The 19,121-nt window shown below is 50.4% G+C and overlaps 1 protein-coding gene across 2 annotated transcripts in view; it reads right to left on the reverse strand.

Moving 5' to 3' along the window:
* Positions 1-19,121, reverse strand: part of DRC11 (dynein regulatory complex subunit 11) — a 117,471-nt gene that overhangs the window by 15,858 nt on the left and 82,492 nt on the right. For both annotated transcript variants that reach the window (XM_079782189.1, XM_079782188.1), the window contains 3 exons: positions 16,356-16,463; positions 11,786-11,985; positions 995-1,081 (listed from right to left, as the gene is read on the reverse strand). In XM_079782189.1, the coding sequence (XP_079638315.1) occupies positions 995-1,081; positions 11,786-11,985; positions 16,356-16,463 (395 nt within the window). The remainder of the gene's footprint in view (positions 1-994; positions 1,082-11,785; positions 11,986-16,355; positions 16,464-19,121) is intronic.

Genomic DNA, 19,121 nt, shown 5'->3' on the forward strand with positions numbered 1-19,121 from the left:
GACATCGAGTAGCCCTTGCCCATGAGTGAGACAAAGCTTCCGATGGCATCAGGTGTGTGGCAGAGTGGGCTAACCACCGCCCGGCATTCCTCTTCAGATTGACAGTCTGGTTCCTAGTAACCCCAGCCTTCCAGTTCGCCTCTATGTGGATTTTTTTTCACATGTACAACTTCGCCAGCAGAGGGAGCTAACTACTAGGTTCGCAGGCTAAATAATAACCGAGTCCTCTTAAGAGTTTCTAAAATGACAGGCCAATCAAGGCCCCTGTGGGGAAGGAAAGATTGAGCTTTCATTCTTCATCCAAATCATCCCTACCTGCTAACAGGGATGCATAATACATAAGGATCCAAAGTGATTAAAATCCTCACGAATTTAATCAGGAATTCGCAGTTAACCACTATTTGCTTTGGAGCAAATTGATGTGGAATAACAATCATGTATATCTGCACAATTTTTTTTTTAACGTGTGGGAAATCTGCGGTGATCTGTGGGGGGAAGTGCGGGGGTGGGGGCCATTGAAAGGAGAGAAAAGAAGGAAGGAAGCAATTGAAAGAGGGCTCCCCGGAGGCCCTGGCGCTGCTCTCACAGTTCCATTGATGGTCTTTGTTCATAAGTCTCAGGCCCTCTGCTCTTTATTATTATGAACAATAGGAAGTCCTAATAATAACCCCTGTGTGTGCTATTTGCTCTAATGGAGCAGAGTTCCCTAAATCGCTCCCTACCTCCAACGCAGGTGATGGGGCTTTAGCTCCCCTCTCCCTCCTTCCACACAGCCCTTCATTTGCTTCTAAATGATGCCTCATAAAATCAGCCCACTGCGTCCTTTCAGACCCGGACAAGTACTTAGGGCCCAGGGAGAGGGCTGCGCCTCCCCACCCCGTTTCCTTCCTCCCTTGAAAAAGCAAGACCTTCTTGAGAAGGAGAGGGAGCACGGCCAGGGGCCCCCTCGGAGAAAAGCAGAGCCCAGACTACGCCACGCCGGAGGCGCCCTCACCGTCTTCTCGGCGTTGGGTACTCTCTTGTAGAAGGTTTTCTCCGTGTCTCCGATCCACACCACGGACGGCTGGAGCTGCCGGGCCACCTGCCAGGAGAAGGAAAAGCCTCGGTTGGAAATGCTATTCCGTCTTGGGAGCACGCGTGATCTCCGGGGACAGCAGGACGGGAGGGCTCCCTGGGGGGGCTCTCAGGGTGGCGGGGTCTCATGGACGCCACTGCCCGCGCGACCGTACCCTCCTTCACTGCAGGATGGCGATATCGCGAGGGTCCCGTCCCACCTTACGGGCAGGGCACACTCGACTTCGGCACATTCTGCCCAGGGTCCCCAGGCCTCTCTCCGTCTGGCTTGAAATAAGCCAATAAATAGTTTTCTGCCGCCAACAAACGGGAAACCGAGCCTTGCGTGTTAATTCCAGCCTGCCCGGCGGGCCCAGGCCCTTTCAGGGCTGCTCAGGGTGGGAAAAGCCATTTCAGCGCCAGGGGCCCGCGATGCCATTGGCTCGTCCCGTTTGGCTGCATCGCTGTGGCTGAGGTTTCGCCGGGAAGGTGCCCTCCGGACGGGCTGGGGCTTTCTGGGCTGGTGGATAACCGCCACACACCCAACTATCCCTTCTAAGTGCCCCCGTGAGAGCAACGTCTGGGTATTTTTGCAACCATTTGTGCTTTGTGCTGAACGGCGACAGACAAAAGCCGCCTGCAGCCCCAGTGAGTGGTGTTACGCACTCCTATTTTTATATTTCCTTAAGCATCATTGAGGCAGCAGGTGTGATGTTAGACCAAGGCAGGTGTTTAATCAACGATGGAAAAAGCGCCGGGAACACTGGCGGGTCTGTCTCCCCGGTGCCGCGGACTAAGGTGAGCGGACCGCGCACTTTCAAACACCAGGTGGGTTTCACTGGGTCCCGGTGCCCATCCGGCACTGGGCTGGCCGAGTTCACAGGCCCCCACACAGGACGTTCTGAGAGGAAACAGTACCAGCCAACCACTCTTTGCTAGGTGTTATTTTTTAGAACCAGAGCCAGAGAGTTTAAGAATTCCAAATTGTACGTTTTAATCCAGTCCCAAGGCCGTGGCACGTGCTGTGCAAACAGCGGCAGCTCTGGGGCAGCCGTGTGCCAGGCCTGGGCCGCACACGTGGCACATGGCCTCACATGCATGGTCAGGGCCAGCATGGACCCCGCATGTCCTCCTGCAATAACTCCTTCACCCTCCCTGCTACCAGGTGAAACAGGTACCAGTATTACCAACCCTGTTTACAGATGGGGAAGCTGAGGCTCAGACGTCAAGTGACCTGTCCAAGGTCACAGGGCTAGAAAGGGACGGAAGCTGGAGGCAGGGCCTGCAGTTGGCGGCCAGGTCTGTGCTGATGGCGGCCACACCATGGGCCCCTCATGTACTCGAGCCACACACCTGAGTACCCAGCTTGCCTCGCCTCCCCACATCCAACAATCCCAAAGCCTGCCCCATCCCTAACCTCCTTCAGCTCCATCATTTGTCCATTCTCTTGGCTCCTTACCAGGGTGGCCTGCCCGCTGGTCAGGGTCCCAGTCAGTGCCCCAAGGGCAGCCCGAAGGGACCCTTGTTCCCTGGAAGCTAGTCTGAGTTTGTTAAGAGCTTCCCTAATCACAGCCTCCAAGGAAAAGAAGAAAATGAGGTACAGTGAGGGAAAGGCTTCAAGCTTCACAGAAAAAAGGTACTTTATTATGACAGAGGCAACATCTTATTCTTTTCAGTCCCTCTGAAAAGTATCAGTTTTAGATCTGAAACCCATGGAAAAGCAATTTTCACATAAACAGTCGTCTCCTGTTTCGGGCTAACTTGTGCTCGCTCCTCTCCTACGTCCATTTGGCGAGTGCTGGATTTTCCACCGTTTTTATCTGTGAGGTCCTCGTCTCTCAGCCCAGCTTTTCCTAATGGGAACGGCAGATGTGAGTACAAGGATTTCAGTGATACTGCCCTCTTCCTGCTTTTTACACAGTGAGCCACATGGGTGGACTGGGGACGCAGGAGACTTAGTAACTCGGGATAATCTCGAAGCCGTGGGTCTTATTTCTAGCGGCTCACAGTGGGGTTGAAATCCCGGCCACAGCATTCTGTTGAATGTGAAAGTGACCGATTGCTCCCTGAACTGCCTGCTCTCCCCGAGCCCGTGGCCGACGCCACGCTTCCTGTGCGCCAGCCGCACCCGCTCCGGGGCACACCGCGCTGTGTGGAGGGCGGCGCAGGAGACGTGGTTTGGAAACATTCGATTATTATCAAATGAAACAGAAAACACTTCCCCATCAAGAGTTCTTTGACGATAACAATACAGGGAACGACCCTTTGCCAAATGCCTCCATGTCCAGGATACCCCTCACTTGCCACATGCCACATGCCATGCCAAGCATGTCCACGCCTTGTCCCCCTCACAGATGAGGTCACTGAGGCAGAGAGAGGGGTAAGCCATGTGCCCACCAGCACTGGAGACGCGGTGGAGCCTGGAGGGAGACCGGGTCTGCCTGGCACCCCCAGGCCGGCGCCCTGACCAACAGCACCCTGCCACGTCCCGTGGTAGGCAGATGTCTGCTCCATAGAACCCGGTGGCCCTCAACCCGTGTCCTCTTGCCACCTTTCGTCCCGGCAGCAGAGCTCTGAAAGCACCACTGCCGTGCCCTCCCTCACTGGAGGACCTGGTTTGCCTGACCTTCCTCAGTGGGGAGCTGGCTGCAGGATGCCTGTGACGTGCTCGGTGCTGGGCAGAGAGGAGAGGCATGTAACATGGGCCCCCAGGAGGAAACCTCGCCCAGGAAGGTGACCTTGGAGGGAGAAGGGCTCATCCTCCTTGTCCAAGGACGGATGTGGGAGGGACAGAGGGCTGCTGACTCGGGCAAGGGACAGGGGATGCCTGCAGAAGCAGCAGGCAGAGGGGCTGAGCTCTGAAACACATCTGCCAGAACCCGATCCTTGCTTACTGTGATTGCAAAAGCGGTATTCACTGGTCAAAACTTCAGAGTGCACTGTCAGACTGCCGTCACCCACCCCCCACCCGCTCCACGGAGAACCGGTCATCCCGCGTTTCCCATCCTTACAGACCCTTTCGACATTGGATTGCAAAGATGAAGTGGTCCTGCCTATGCTGCTTTGTATTCTTGTTCACTTAATACAAAATGTATTTGTCCAACATCACTTTACCACGCGGCCCCATAATGTATTGATCTAACCCTGTGTTTTTGAACATTTGGATGGTTTCCCCTTCTTATTAAATCAAACAGTGCTGGTGGAGGGGGGGAAGGAGGAAGGAGAAAGACATCTATAATACTGTCAACAATAATAAAAGGAATTTTAAAAATAAATCAAACAGTGCTTAGAGAAGAGCGCTTTGGGCACAAGCGGTCTTGTCCTTAGCATGATGGTGCTGCTGGGTCCGAGGGCTCATGCATTCTTCACGCTCCCACACATGTCGCCAACCTGCCGCCTGAGGTTCTGTTTACTCTCCAGCCCTAAGAATGTGGGTCTGTTTTTCCACTTTTCTCCTCAGTGAGTATTAACAACAAAAAACTCTTTACCTATTTATTAAATGACAAATGGCTTTCTTTGCTCTTTTAATTTTCATTTAGCAATGACAAGGCTTCATTGAAATTACCCACAGATAGTTTGAGGTCATGGACAATTAAATGTAATTAATGCATAATTGAACTTTTCTGAAGTTACGTGGGATCGTGTACTTCCACTGCCACTAGAGGGCTCTTCAGTCCTACCAAATACACCGCGTTTCAGTTTTGTGTCCATTCTGGGATAAACACCAGTTCCCACCCACATGGGCCCTTCCCAATTCTGGGAAGTTCAATTAAAGAACTAAAGACTTCCCCATCCGTGTCAGTTTTATGGGTTTGACCTTTTGTGTTCTCCAAAGCAACACTACCCAATGCTGGGCATCAGAATGAGGTCCCAGGATGCAATGGCTCAGCAATGAAAGCCGGTTTGTGTTCAGTTAATAGGATCTGCCCAGATGACCCTTGGACGCTTTGGAGGTTCTTTCTGAAAGGGTCCTATTTTGCTTGCCATGGAGAACCTAGGAGGAAGCTGGCTACTCTTTGGAAGAAGTGGTTGTGTATCAGTTTACCAAACTGAAAAAGACAGACCATCCACCCACCCACCCATCTACCCATCCACCCACCCACCCACCCACCCACCCATCTACCCATCCACTCACCCACCCACCCATCTACCCATCCACTCACCCACCCATCCACCCACCCACCCACCCAACTACCCATCCACCCACCCACCCACCCACCCACCCACCCACCCACCCACCCATCTACCCACCCACCCATCTACCCATCAACTCACCCACCCATCTACCCACCCACCCATCCACCCACCCACCCACCATCCCACACATATCTGCTGAGCATCTGTGAGGGGCAGGCTCCGTGGAGGGAGGCAGGGATGTCTGGGACCAGGCAGACATGGTCGCTCGCTGCCTGCAGAGTGTGGAGCTTCCTGTCTCTGCACAGGAGTGGCGGGGCACAGGCCACCGCCAGGTAGGTGCTACTGTGCGGGGAGCAGGGGAGGGGGCTCACTTTCTTGGACTGTAGTCACTGGGATTCTTTTTAAATACTAATATGTGGGGCATTCTGAATTTTCACGATTTTAAAATGATGTTTTAAATTTCTCTTTCCTGCATTACCTTCTATGAGACTGTGGGAGTTCCCTTAAGTCCTGACTGGGTGTCAGCTGGGATAAACTGCAAATGACTAAGAAACAGCAGCTCGGCTGGGCTGACCCTGTATGGAAAGAAGGTAAATCGAGGCCAAGGAGGGGGGGGGGCTGGGGATGCAGGTGACGCGGGGAACTAGACTAGTAACAGGAACAGGCTAGTGCTATTGCTGACACCGGGCTGCATTCGAGGGGGAGGCGTGTGACCAGCACCAGGCTCACAGAGCATCGGTTTTCCTCTGAACCCCTCTCCTTCCCTGCCCCCTCCCCACATTGAAGCCGACGTGGAGAAGCAAACACAGGGGTCACGCCTGTGTGCAGGCCATACTCAACGCCTCCCGGCACCCGCTAGCCTCAGTTAAGGAGGCCACTACGCCAGTGTCGGGTCCAGGCCACGTGACCCGTGAGTCTGGACAAAGGGAGGCCATGATGCCGCCCCTGCCTCGAGTGTTTCCAAATTGGTTAAAAATTCTTTAATGCCTGTGGCACCGACCCCGGTCCCAGGCTCACTCCCATGACCCCGTCACACAGCAGGAGTGAACGCACCCAGTGCCGACGGTGACTTACAGCCCACAGAGCGCTCTCCCAGGCCTGCCTGAGAGACCGCGCCCCAGGCACCCACCACCTGCGAGCCCACCCTGTACCGCTGCTCAACTCTGCTGTGAACCTAAAACCACCCTAAGATATCATGTCTATGTAAAAACCCCCGAGGTTTGATGCCTACATGTACTCCCTGCCTCAACTGAAACTGCACGACACAGTGCAAGGTGACCAGGCTTTCTGGCCGCCGACCCACTCAGGACCTGCGTCGCCAGCCCTCCCTCCCCCCTGTATTTTCACACCTGATGCTGCACCACGGCGGGCAACCCTGCTCTCCCCCCCTCCCCCGCTCCTCTCTCCCTCTCTCACGTGGGCAGCTCTGGCTTCTGGGTCAGGTGTAGGTCTCTGCTTTACCCTTGTTGAATTTCACCTTGTAAAGGCAGGGCTCACACATTTATTACATTTATTACACATCTGTGTGTGTGTGTTTAAAACTTCATCCACGAATAGCAACACCGCCTTTGTTTGGGTTATTAGCCTGGAGAAGAAGTCTCCATGCCCGACTCCTGGCCCAGGGTTGACACCAGCACATCTGGGCGAGACCCCTTGGCGCGCTGCCATGGCTGCTGGCCGAGAGCCCAGCGAGGAGCCTGGGGTGTGGGGGTGGGGTGGCACCGAGGCAGGAGCAGCACCCTAGCCTCCCTTCATCTAGACTCCCAGGCCTCGTGGCCTGGATCCGACACTGGCTTGGGGGCCTCCTTAGCCCATCCTCCCGAGGAGGACACAGGAACCACTGGGCAGAGAGAACACCTCCCAGGTCCGAAACGCAGGATCAGAAGTCCCTGCCCAGCCTCTTTCCCTGGGCTCCACTGGTCTGCCCTGGCCATCGCGGGGGGCAGCCTAGAGGGCAGGGGAGGAGTGATGGCGAGGGGGCTCAGGAAGAAGTGGGGTCCTGGTGGAGCATGGCGTCCAGTTCCTTCCCCTCTCACGCTAAAATGCCCACGGCTGACACTTTAACCCAGGACTGCCACCGGGACACAGCGCCCAGGGCAGGGCTCAGGGAGCCCTCAGTGCCTGGAGGCAGCTGACGCCCAGGGATTGGCGGTGGGAACAGACCTGGGCTTAAGTCCAGATGCCAGCCCCTATGTTCCTTTGTACCATAGTTTTTGGTCAAATTAAGCACTCTGAGCTAGTTTTCTTGTTTGCAAATGGAAACATTAATCGCTGCCCCATCCAGGGTTTGGTCCCATGAAAAGCGAGTGTGTGAAAACTCCTTAGTGTGAGCTGGACTCCTGGCCAGAGGTCAAGGTCAGTCCTTCCTGCTTGATTTACTGCTGTGAAAACCCAAGGAGGCCGAGGCTGGTTGAATGATGGCCTTGCCTTTTGTACATGAAATACTTATTAAATATTATTCATCACATTTCTCAACTGGTTAGATGACAATATTTCTAATATTTTCCCACTAAAGAGATGTATATTCTTTTCCACAGATAGCTTTAGCAGCAGAAGAGAGAATTTTAAATAACGGTAACCACATTTCTTAAAGGAACCCAGCTTGTTAATCCATTAAAGTTATTGTGTGTGAAATAAAGGGACCCTCCAGAAATACTGAAAACAAAATGGATTTGAATCTGTGGTTGTGAAACTAATCAGAGACTTGTCTTCCCAGTGTGTTTTCACGTGTGCAGGGTGCTGGCGCGAAGCAAGGCCGCCGGCCCGAAGTGACCTTATGAACGGCTTTCTCACTGCTGCCATCTCTCCTCTGCAGAGATTAATTCAGTCACAGGAGCTCTTTACCAGAAGACATGATGAGTCGCCAGGCCTTCTGTTATTTCACCTTCTCCAGCAGATGCCACAGATCCATACAGGCTGCCCTCAAGCCTCAGCCCCCGGGCCATGGCTCATGGGACACAGGAATGCACGCACAGCACCTGCCAGAGATTTACCAGCTTTCTTTTGCTTAATTAAAAGCAAATACCTCTGCGCAGTGCAGATAGCTGGTCTGTCACTCATGCCGGGAGGCAGTGTCCTCACGGCACATGGTTTGTAATTGAATGACTCCTACACCTGGCCTCTGGGTCTTTCATTAATCAGTTATACACACAGCAGAGGTGAAGCTTAATGAGGTGTGGGCCAGGCACTCTGACATGGAGTGGCCTCGATGGGTAAGTGTGCCATTCCACATTTTGAAAATTTGACACATAGCATTTTGTGGTCTGCACAATGTCAGTTTGCAACGATTCTAAGAAATGCCAGCATAGCTTATTGGATAGCAAGGGGAAAAACCTCTCAGCAGCAGGAACCATTTCCTGAGCATTAGGACATCATGATCATGCCATGGGCTCTGTCCTAGAACCACACTGGGAGCATGAGCCATCTAGTGGGTGTGAGGAGACAGGCTTAATCCCACTTCAGTGAGAGGCTGGATGAGGCACTTGTTAAACCTGGAGGCTCTGGATGCAGACTGTGGGCTCATGTGGCAACACTGTAACCTAGGAAAACGACTTAAATGCTCTGTGCCTCAGACCATGGAATAACATCTTTAAAGGGCGGAGGAAAACATATGTTAGCCCAGAATTCTATATCTAGCAAAACTACCCTTCAAACAATGGAGGCAATATAAAGATATTTTGAAAAATAAAATGAAAACTAACTTTCCAGAAGACCTGCACTAAAATAAATATGAAAGGAAGTTTTGCAGCTACAAAGAAAATTACAACAAATGGAAAGATGTCATCAACAGAAAGGAATAGAGTACTGGGAAATATGTGACTAAGGGTAAAATACTAATTTTTCCCTCTTGAATTCTTTAAAAGACAAGTGACTTATGCAAAAATAGTAACATCCTATGGTAGTGTTTATAACACTTCTAGATATAAAACATATGGTAAAAACATATAGGGTTATATTGTTGTAGGATTTGACATTTTATGTAAAATAGTACAATATTCACCCTTTGTAGACTGTGCTAAATTAAAAATGGCTAAAATAATCTGTAGAACAATCACTAAAAAATAAGAAAGAGGTATTGCTAAAGTATATGATTGTTTAACCACTGTGCTGTATACCCGAAACTAACACAAAATAATGTTGAATGCAAACTGTAATTGAAAAATAAAATTAAAAAATAAGAAAGTGGCATTGCTAAAAAGACAACAGAGAAATTCAAATAAAATACTAAAAAGTACTGTGTTACCCAAGAGAAGGCAGGAAAAAGAAAAAGAAGAGAAAAAAAGGGGAATAGGATAAATGGAGAACAAACAGCAAAATGGTAGACCTAACCCAACCGGATGAATAACTGCATTTAATGTAAATGCTGCAAACATGCTATTAAATGGTATATATTGTTAGAATAAGAAAGCAAGACTCAACCATACCCATCAGAAATGCACTTTCACTATAATGACAATGAAAATGAAAGGGGGTCAAGGAAGCTGAGGAGGCTCTGTTCGGATCAGACCAGGTAGACTTCAAGAAAAGGAGTCTTACTAGAGACAAAGGGGACAGCTCCTAAGGATGAAATAACCGATCAGGAAGACGAAACAGTTCTGAATGTGGTGCCTCTCATGACAGGGCTACAACATCCACGGGGCAAAACCCGACAGCTACAGGGAGAGACAGAGAATCCCACAATCCTAGTTGGAGCTTTAACACCCTCTTTCAGAGCTGACAGGACAAATAACAACAAGAAAAATGAGAAAGCGAAAAAGCAAATCACAGAGAAAATTTGCAATATGTTATGTCCAACAAAGAACTTGTATCCAGACTATATAAAGAACTCTAACAAATCACAAGACCAACAGTCCCTGAAAACTGGCAAATTACTTGAACATTTTAATAAATAAGTCATACAAGGGGCCAGAGAGCACATGAAGATGATGGTTACACAGCTGTGTATATTTTTCAAAGCTCATACTTAAAACGCATACTTAAGATCTGTGCATTTTACTGCATGTAAATTGTACCTTGATAAAAAATAGTGCAGGAGATAAAGAAGGACATAGGTTTGAACCCCAGCTTGGCCACTTGACCTTGGTCGCCTTGTACAAGGTGCGTCACCTCTCAGAACCCCAGTTTCTCTCTCTGTAAAACGGGGATAAGGATGAACCCCCTCACATAACAATACAAAGATGTGGAACACCTACCTTGTTCGAGGCGCTCTGTTAAATAACTCAGTGATCTTTCTTTATTCCCTACCCACCTTCCTCTTCTCCTGCCTCCTAGCTCTTCAGATCTCTCTCCATGGATGCCTTCTGGACCAGCACAGGAGGGGAGCCGAGCGGGGAACGTCCTACTACCTCGCCACAGGGTTGGGTCCATGTGGCCGAGGGAGGAAACCCCACTGCCCTTGCTGCCTTACTGTGGCCACGGGGCTGACGGGGAGAAGGAACTGTTCCTGTGAGCCACTGTTGATGATAACCACTGCCCCAGGGCCCCTCGAACACCGATGCACAGCCAACATCTAGCCCCAAGTACCATGCTACGCATCTGCATTGATATAGTAAAGCTGCCTTATTCTAGCCACTAAAAAGGCATTGAACAGCATAAAGTTAAACTTGAGCTATTCAACCAAATAAAAATGAAATTCTGTGAAGTTTCAATATTATACATACGTATTCTGTATCAAAGGGCTTTAAAACTTGGTAATCCTTGTCTTATATATGTTGTTTATTAATTTATAGATCTACCTATCTACCAAATCATCTATTTATCATTTATCACCGATCACTCTATCTAACAATTGTCTCTCTATCTACCTACCTATCACCATCACCTACAGACAAACTGCATCAGTGAATCATCGCTTTCAGTTTGTCTGTAGATGATGGTGTGGCTCATTCATTGCGGGATGATGAAATGGAGGCTCAGGGTGGTGCAGAGCTTATTTAAGATCGCAGAACTGGGCGGTGCACGGACCTTCTAGTGCAGCGGTCGCCAACCTTTCAGACCTCACGGACCACCAGTGGTTCGTGCACCACCGGTTGGTGACCGCTGTTCTAGTGGGTGCTGGGTGCTGGTTGGCTGGGTGGGGGTAGCTCAGCGGACTTACCTACCCACTGGCCCTACAATGTAACTGAGCGTGGACATTATTGTGGTCGGCTTGGCTTCCTGCGGGCTCCCCTTACTACCCGTGTGAGGAGCTGACGTTCAGAAGGTACTGGATGTTCAGAAGGCAACTCATGCGTGTGCGAAAGGACCCCAAATGCAAATGTAGATGCCGTTACTGGAGGGAGGTGGGCTGAAAAAAGAAACTGTGGATTTAATTTCCAACCAGAGGTGCGAGCATTTCAGAGAGGGTTCCTGTGGCACAAGGAGGTGACCGGGGGCGCAGTGGAGTGTTTATGCAAAGGAAGCCGCTGTTGCTAATGGTTGGATGCCCAGCCAGGTGCAATAACTAAGAAATGTGCAAGAGGAAGCAGCAGGGACGTTGGAGAGGGATGTTCACGTCCACCTGAGGAAACGACCTGCCAGGGCCCGTGCTAGTCGGTTTAAGGGGACGAACCACAGGGCCAATGGGAGCCCGAGAAATGAGAAGCGTCGTGAGTACCTTGAGGACCACGTGTATCATCATCTGCAGGCCATTTTTGCCCGGGTACTTCCCGGCAATGTTCTCCGCCGACAAGTTGAAGAGGTTGGCGCCCGTCTCGCTGCAGATGGCGTGGACCAGCATTTTCTTCCCGACCCCCGACGGCCCGGCCAGCAGCAGCGACTTCACCAAAGGCGCGTTCTGGTGCACCTCCGCGGAACCTGCAAGAGGCAGAGGCCCAAGCTCTAAATCCCGCCAGGAAGCCAGAGGCTCTCAGACTAGGCTTCCTCGAGGCCACGGCCCCACACACGATCCCGGATTTTGTGACTGCGATGACTGCGCCCACAGCATTTCTGCCTCCGCTGCGTCCGAGACACTTGGATTTGTAGTCGAGGTGGAGCCGTAGGGTCTCCTTGGGTATTCGACACGTGGTTTCTCCTCCATCCCTCATCCTACGTCCCCCCAAACTCATAATTTTAAAGAACATTCTGCTGCAATAACTTGCATCTGGCATTTTTTCAGGGAATGGGGGGTAGGGAGGGAATGGGGTTCCTCTGCTTGTCAGCATCAGTATGGCGTCCTTGGAAAGCTTGGGAAAAGGATGGGCGGATGGATGGGGGGTGGGGGATGGAGGGAGGACTGACGAGTGTCCATTAGTGATTCGAGTGTCAGTTAGCGATTCTGAGGAGACCAAGGGGGAACCAAGGATGCCGTGGCCGGAGCCGGACTTCTTTCTTCTGCCTGGTTTCCCACCTGCCAAATTACTGTGCTGTCACTCAGAGGTCCATCCCTGCCTCTAGCTCTCATCACACCTCCATCTCCTGCGAGCCCAGACAGCACTCAGACTTGAGTATCTCCCCCGGCCTGAGCGCCAGGGGAGGGCCCGGGCACCCAGGAGTGACTTCCACAGTGAGCGGATCTGTGTCCGTCCGGGGAGGGCTGTGGTGCAGACAGCTGTCACTCTGGTTTGCTTTGGCTCAACCACTGGGCACTTTCTGAGCAGCTGTAAATGTATCAGTTTTATAATTATTGTTGTGCTGTCCCTTTTTTCTTTTTTTTCGTGTAATTGAGAAGGTATTGTGAATGTACCAGCTCATTGGAGACAGTTTTGTGGTTACCTAACATCCTCCACAGAAACTAGGGTGTCGCTTTGAGAAGCTCTCTTTAAAATGACATTAAGCAGGCCTGCTTTATCTGTGAGGGGTGGAGACCCTGCTTTCCACCACCGGAGAGCGCGCCCATTCGTGGGGTCTTCTCAGCAGCTGGGCATGGAGGGCTGCTTGGGCCCTGGTCCCAGCTGGCAGCCTGTGGGGTTCCAATGTGAAAAGAGTCAGAAATTGCTGTAAAAACCGTATTAAAGCTGAGCGGACATGACTAGAATGGAAGGCAAAGAGTGCTGAGACCCCGGAGAGCCACAGAAAGTTCAGAGAAAAAAACATTTAACTTGAGGGTGGCTGGGTGGCTGGATGGGGTGGCTCAGGTGGACTTCTAGGAGGAGGTGGCATCTGAGCTGGCCTCTGAAGCACAGGTAGAACTGGAACTTGTAGTGAAGGGGATGGGTGGGAAGATTCCGAGTGAGGGGGACGCAGGCCTGGCGTGGGAGTCAGGCAGGTACTGGGGGAGCAGCGGATAATTCTGACTGGTGCCGTGTAGGGCAGCGAAGAAGTGGGGAGGGAGACGGATGCCAGCTGCCGGGGCCCTGGAAGGTGGCCGGGGTTGCAGGTTAGCCCAGGGTGCTGGCTGAGGTGGGGCGGGAGGGGTCCTGGGAGGGGTGGCGGAAGAGTTCTGAGGGAGGGAGGGGAAGGGTGTGGGAGAGCTAGGAGGAGGTGCGCACTTACTCCAGGACACGGACTTTCCAGGAGGAAGGGGTGGGCACCAAGGTCGCTGAGAGAGGGAACGGGGGGGGGGGGGGGGGGTCCGGGAAGGCCGCTGCACCGGGGCCTCGCTGACCTTGGAACCGCTGACCGGCCGGGGGAGGGTCAGGGACACACCTGCCACAGTGTCCATGGCTCCTCCTGCCCATCTCACCTTTCAGGACAATTTTAAAAAAATACGGAGAATTATACAGAGACAGAGCGAATTCCCAGGCTTTTCGGTTTTCGGAGGATTGGAGACACGGGGCCAGCGATCCACGCGCTGAGTCAGCTCCGCTGCTTCATGACGCTGAGCTCCTGGCGGCCGGACTGGAAAAGCGGGTTCACCGCCACGGCCACCTATGCTCCTGCCGGGAAGCGACTCAATTCCCTGAAACTTCCGCAGGCTGTGCCGGCTGCTCCTGCTCCGAGGGCGCCCTCCTCCCTTCCTCTTCCCCTCCTGCTCCGGGAAGGTGACATTTCCAGGAGGGAGGGTGGATGCGGGGCAGGTGCGTCCTGAGTGGGAGGCTGAACGCTCAGACCTGGTCCCGGGAGCCCCGTCCGGAGGCCACCAGAGCCGGTGCTGGAGGCTAGGCGTGGACAGTGGCATCGACCTGGGTCCTCAGTGCCCTCTGCCCAGTGGCCGGGTTGGTCAGTCCTGGCAGTGGTGACCTGAAGGGTCAGGGCCAACAAACACATTCCTTTTTGTGACTGGACACTATTTTAGATGCTGGAATTTAGATGAAGCGCTGGGAAGGCAGACGTGAACACATTTCTCTGTGGCCTTGGTTGTGCACTGCATACACATGCATAAGCGCATGCACGTGCACACACACACACACACACACACACACACACACACACACACACCAGTCATGAGAAAGATGTCAGTCAGCCTTGGGCCCGGCGAGGTCAGCAGCCTGAAGGGGCGTCAGTTCCTCACTGACAACGCCCGTCACCTGCACCAGGAGCAGAGGATGCAAATACACCCTCGTCCCCTTTGTTAGGAGTTTCCTTAAAAGCCTGCCAGCTCAGCTCCTGGCTCTCAGCTCCAGTGCCTTCCATGACCCTGTGATGACGTCTGAGAACTAACGTATTTATTTCACTTACAAGGACCCACAGATATTATGTCCTTACTGTGTTGATCCCAGGTATTGTCTACTTGTTTATGTTATATGTATTTTATCTGCATCAACCCCAAATTCCATTTACTACTTCTGACATTCAGTTAAAAGAGGAATGCACTATTTCTTGCCAATAGGTTTAAGTTCTTATGTAAGTCAAAGTAGAACAATATTCTAAGTGCTCAAACCACTCTCATCTCATTTTAAAGCAAATTGCCTGGCCGATGTGGTTCAGTGGTTGAGTATCTACCTAGAGCAGTGGTCAGCAAACTCATTAGTCAACAGAGCCAAATATCAACAGTACAACGATTGAAATTTCTTTTGAGAGCCACATTTTTTAAACTTAAACTTCTTCTAACGCTACTTCTTCAAAATAGACTCACCCAGGCCATGTTGTTTTGTGGAAGAGCCACACTCAAGGGACCAAAGAGCCACATGTGGCTCGCGAGCCGCAGTTTGCTGACCACAGACCTAGAGTATCACCATTTGATTCCAGTCAGGGCACATGCCAGGTTACAGGATCGATCCCTGGTAGGGGGTGTGCAGGAGGCAGCCAATCCATGATTCTCATCATTTATGTTTCTCTCTCTCTTGCCCTCTCTCTTCCTCTCGGAAATCAAGAAAAATATCTATATATATAAAAGCCTAAGCGACCGTTTGACCGTTCAACCATTTGACTGGTAGCTATGACACACACTGATTACCAGGGGGCAGACGCTCTGACTGGTAGGTTAGCTTGCTGCTGGGGTCTGGCCGATCGGGACTGGGTGAGATGGGCTGGACACTCCCTGGAGCCCTCCCGTGGCCCCTCCCCAGCCCCAATTGTGCAATGGTGGGGTCCTTTGGCCTGGCCTGCACCCTTTCTCAATCCCAATCTGGGACCCCTGGGGGGATGTCGGAGAGCTGCAGGCCAGGCCGAGGGACCCCACTGGTGCACAAATCTGTGCACCGGGCCTCTAGTTTAAAAAATAAAACAAATTAAATAATCAAGAAATGATCTCTATTTCAGAGTGGTGGTGGGAGAACAGCCTAGCTGGGTCCCTGCCCCTACCCCCCGTCAACTCAGGCCATACACATATTAAAGTAAAAAAAATAAAAACAGCAGTGAACAGCAGCAGCAGCAGCAGCAGCAGCAGCAGCATTATATCTTTCTGTCACAGACAGCCCTGCCTTTCTGACACCTCCGCACACACCGTAGAACTCAGGTCCCTGTGTCTGAACAGCCGTGACTGAGTCCCACTCAGCAGTGACACCTGGCAGAGCCTCGTCCCTTGGATTCATGCAACACACCGTGACCGACTCTCTTAAGGACCTACTCACAGAAGCCTGTGTGTAAGGCAAGTGGAAGCTGGGCCCTTTGCCTAATCCGAGGCACTTTAATTGCAGGTGCCTGCTTTGGCTGTTATCTCCCCAGATGATCGCCCACAAGACCTTCCCAGGAGTGCCTTTCAGGGTGCCCCGGGATACACCATCACGATGGAACTATCCTCACTCAGAACTCAGGAGGCAGAGTTAAGCCTCAGTGCACGGTGATGACAACGGGAGACATGGTCAAAGCCAGCAGGTGGTGCATCGGCCTCTAGTACAGTCCCAACAGGCTTGTGGGGTCTTTACCTAGTGGAAGGATCCCATACAGTGCGATGAGCTGTCTGACATCCAGGAGGGAAGGCATGGGCTCTATGGAGACCCGGCGAAGAGTGGCCCCCAGGTAGCTGTACTCACCTGGGGAAAGAAACAGAGGACAAATGAGCGGGAACTGCTGGTTGGACCTGGGGATTTTAGCACTTGATGCAAATCTAACATTTCTGAGCAAATACAACCCATGATGGAGGGTCAGTCTGAAGGACATGTTTTCTCAGAGAAAGGCTCGAAGAACTGTCTAGCCGCAAAAGCATACTGGGGTAGTAACTGAGCTCTGTGTTGACTGTGACACTAACCTCTTCATATTAAAAAAAAAAATAACCTCTGAATATTGGGCTTGTGAAGAGGAATGATGTTCTAAAATGAGGGATGTACACAGGAGACTAAAAGATGCAGGTTTTGTTTAATTTATACTCCAGGAGATCCTGATGTCTGCACACACAGATCGCCAGGTGAAATGCGTACTGGAGCGATGCAAATCTGACTGAAACACACTCATTTGAAAGGAAGGACATGAGTCTAATTGAGGATAAATAGAAACATCTCTTTTTGAGGGTAATATTCATTTACATTTTTAAGGGATCGCCAAAGGAATAAGATCGAAATAAATCTTTACAGGTTTAATTAGAAGGCATCAAAGGGCTTAATTGTGACGAGTCATAAATCTGAAGTGTTATTTTCCAACTAATCTAGAGAAGGTCACCACGAAAATGAGCTTGGTGGTCTCATTTGTGGAGGACGGACCCTGACATGCTCATAGAGTCTTGATTTGTAGCGGAATCTGAAGTAAAAACACGACATGATCATTTCTTCTGAGTCTTTCTGTACCAAGTTCAGATCTCGCCTAGCTTTCAATATTATATATGTACAACAAGTATACATTTATGTGTGTATAGAAAAATACTGAAAAAATGTGCTTGTGTGCATATGAAATATTGAAAATATCAAAACCTTTAAAGCATTTTCCATTGCTAAGAGAATGGAGTCAAACACCAGATGACGCTTGCTATTTTGTTGTGGAGGGCAGTCTCGCAAAGCCTCCACATGAAAAAATAAAGTCCTTGGTAAAGACACAAGGACAGGTGTGCCGGTGGGGAGATGAGCGATAACGGAAGTTTCTGCTTCTGACCCCGAGCCTTTTAATGAGTAGGTAATAAACAGAACAGTGGTTAAATTAGCCGCCACTGGGATTGGGAGAGAGCCTGCAGCCAGCGTTAAGTCCAGCCCTCATTACTGTAAACATGACATGAGAGGTGACGTGAAAGTGACCCCCATGTCCCTGCTTAAGTAAATCCACACTAATATCCAATGCACCATGTTTTCTAGCATAAACAGATTTCACTTAGACAGATAATTCACTTAGGCTGAATTAGCGGCCGTGGGTTCTGACAGAGTGGAGGACACAACGACTCGGGGCCATCTGCCAAGTGATGAGATGCATTACGAAAGTATATGACCACGTTTGCAGTCACCCAGCATGGGAGCCACACGCCTATGTCACCTGCTCAGCCAGGACTTGGAGGAGAAGGAAATGGAGGTGTGGACTTGAAGTAGAGGGCATGAAAAGGGCAAGGAGCCCTAGTGCCACAGAAGGAGGAGAAACAGGGACTCTAGGATGGGTTAAATTGTGTTCCCTTAACCTTCCTAGGTTGAAGTCCTAACCCCCAGCATCTCAAAGGTCACCTCATTTGGAAGTAGGGTAGTTGCAGGCGTAACTAGTGAATGAGGTCAGGAAGGTGGGTCCTAATCCAATCTGACTGGTTTAGCAGACAGAAGAAGGCTACATGAGGAGGGCCACAGAGATCAGATGATACAGCAGAAGCCAAGCAACACCAAGGGCTGCCAGCACACCAGCAGGGACCAGAGGAGGGGTGGACTGATGGGGTCATTCAGGCTGCGGAGCCCAGGGGCAGTGGGGCATCCAGACTGGAGGACCGATGGGGCCAGGCAGCAAGGAGAGAGGAGGGGGCTGCAGCACAGGAGCTGGTTCTGCCTCAGTGTCTGCAGAAGGAACCAACCCTGCCGACACCTTGATCTTGGTCTCCAGAACTGTGAGCCTGTTACATTTGTTAGAATGTCCTGGTGTTGGTCAATGGGAGTTGATATTCTCAGGTACACAGTGAGATACTTCACTATGTGGTTTGCATTTCTGTTTTAGGAAGCTTTTCATGAATAATAACTCTTGGCATTTGTTCTGTTCATTCTAGCTTTCTTTTTCAGGACGTTATTATCCGTATGTTGGATCTTCTTTGCCTATCTTTAGTATTTGTTACTTTCTTTTGAACCCTTTTAACCCTTTGCACTCACTTGCTTTTTTCTCGATTCCTTTATTCTACTCGGGATTTAATTTTTAAAATACCCCCGATTTTACAAAGCGTGGCAGTAGAATAAAAAACTGGAGTTTCTTTTCATACAAACTTATTTATTTGGATATTTTTATATTTCAAATTATTGATACATTCAAAGAGTAATTTGCACTTGACATCCGAGTGCAAAAGGTTAATCTTGCTCTTCACTTCCAATTTTCAAAAAAATTTTTGTCTTTCACACTTTATTTCTCTTAAAGCATTATTTGTTGACTTTATCCATTATAATTTAGTGTTTTTCTAAAACAAACTTTCCCTTTATCATTAATATTCCTCGAGTTTTGTCAACTCATTTCTGAGTTTTTCTACTTCTATTTTATACATTCTTACATATCATCTATAATTTTCTTAATTTCTACATTCACTTGGTTTG

This window comes from Cnephaeus nilssonii (genome assembly GCF_951640355.1).
Source record: "Cnephaeus nilssonii genome assembly, chromosome: 10".
NCBI lineage: Eukaryota > Metazoa > Chordata > Mammalia > Chiroptera > Vespertilionidae > Cnephaeus > Cnephaeus nilssonii.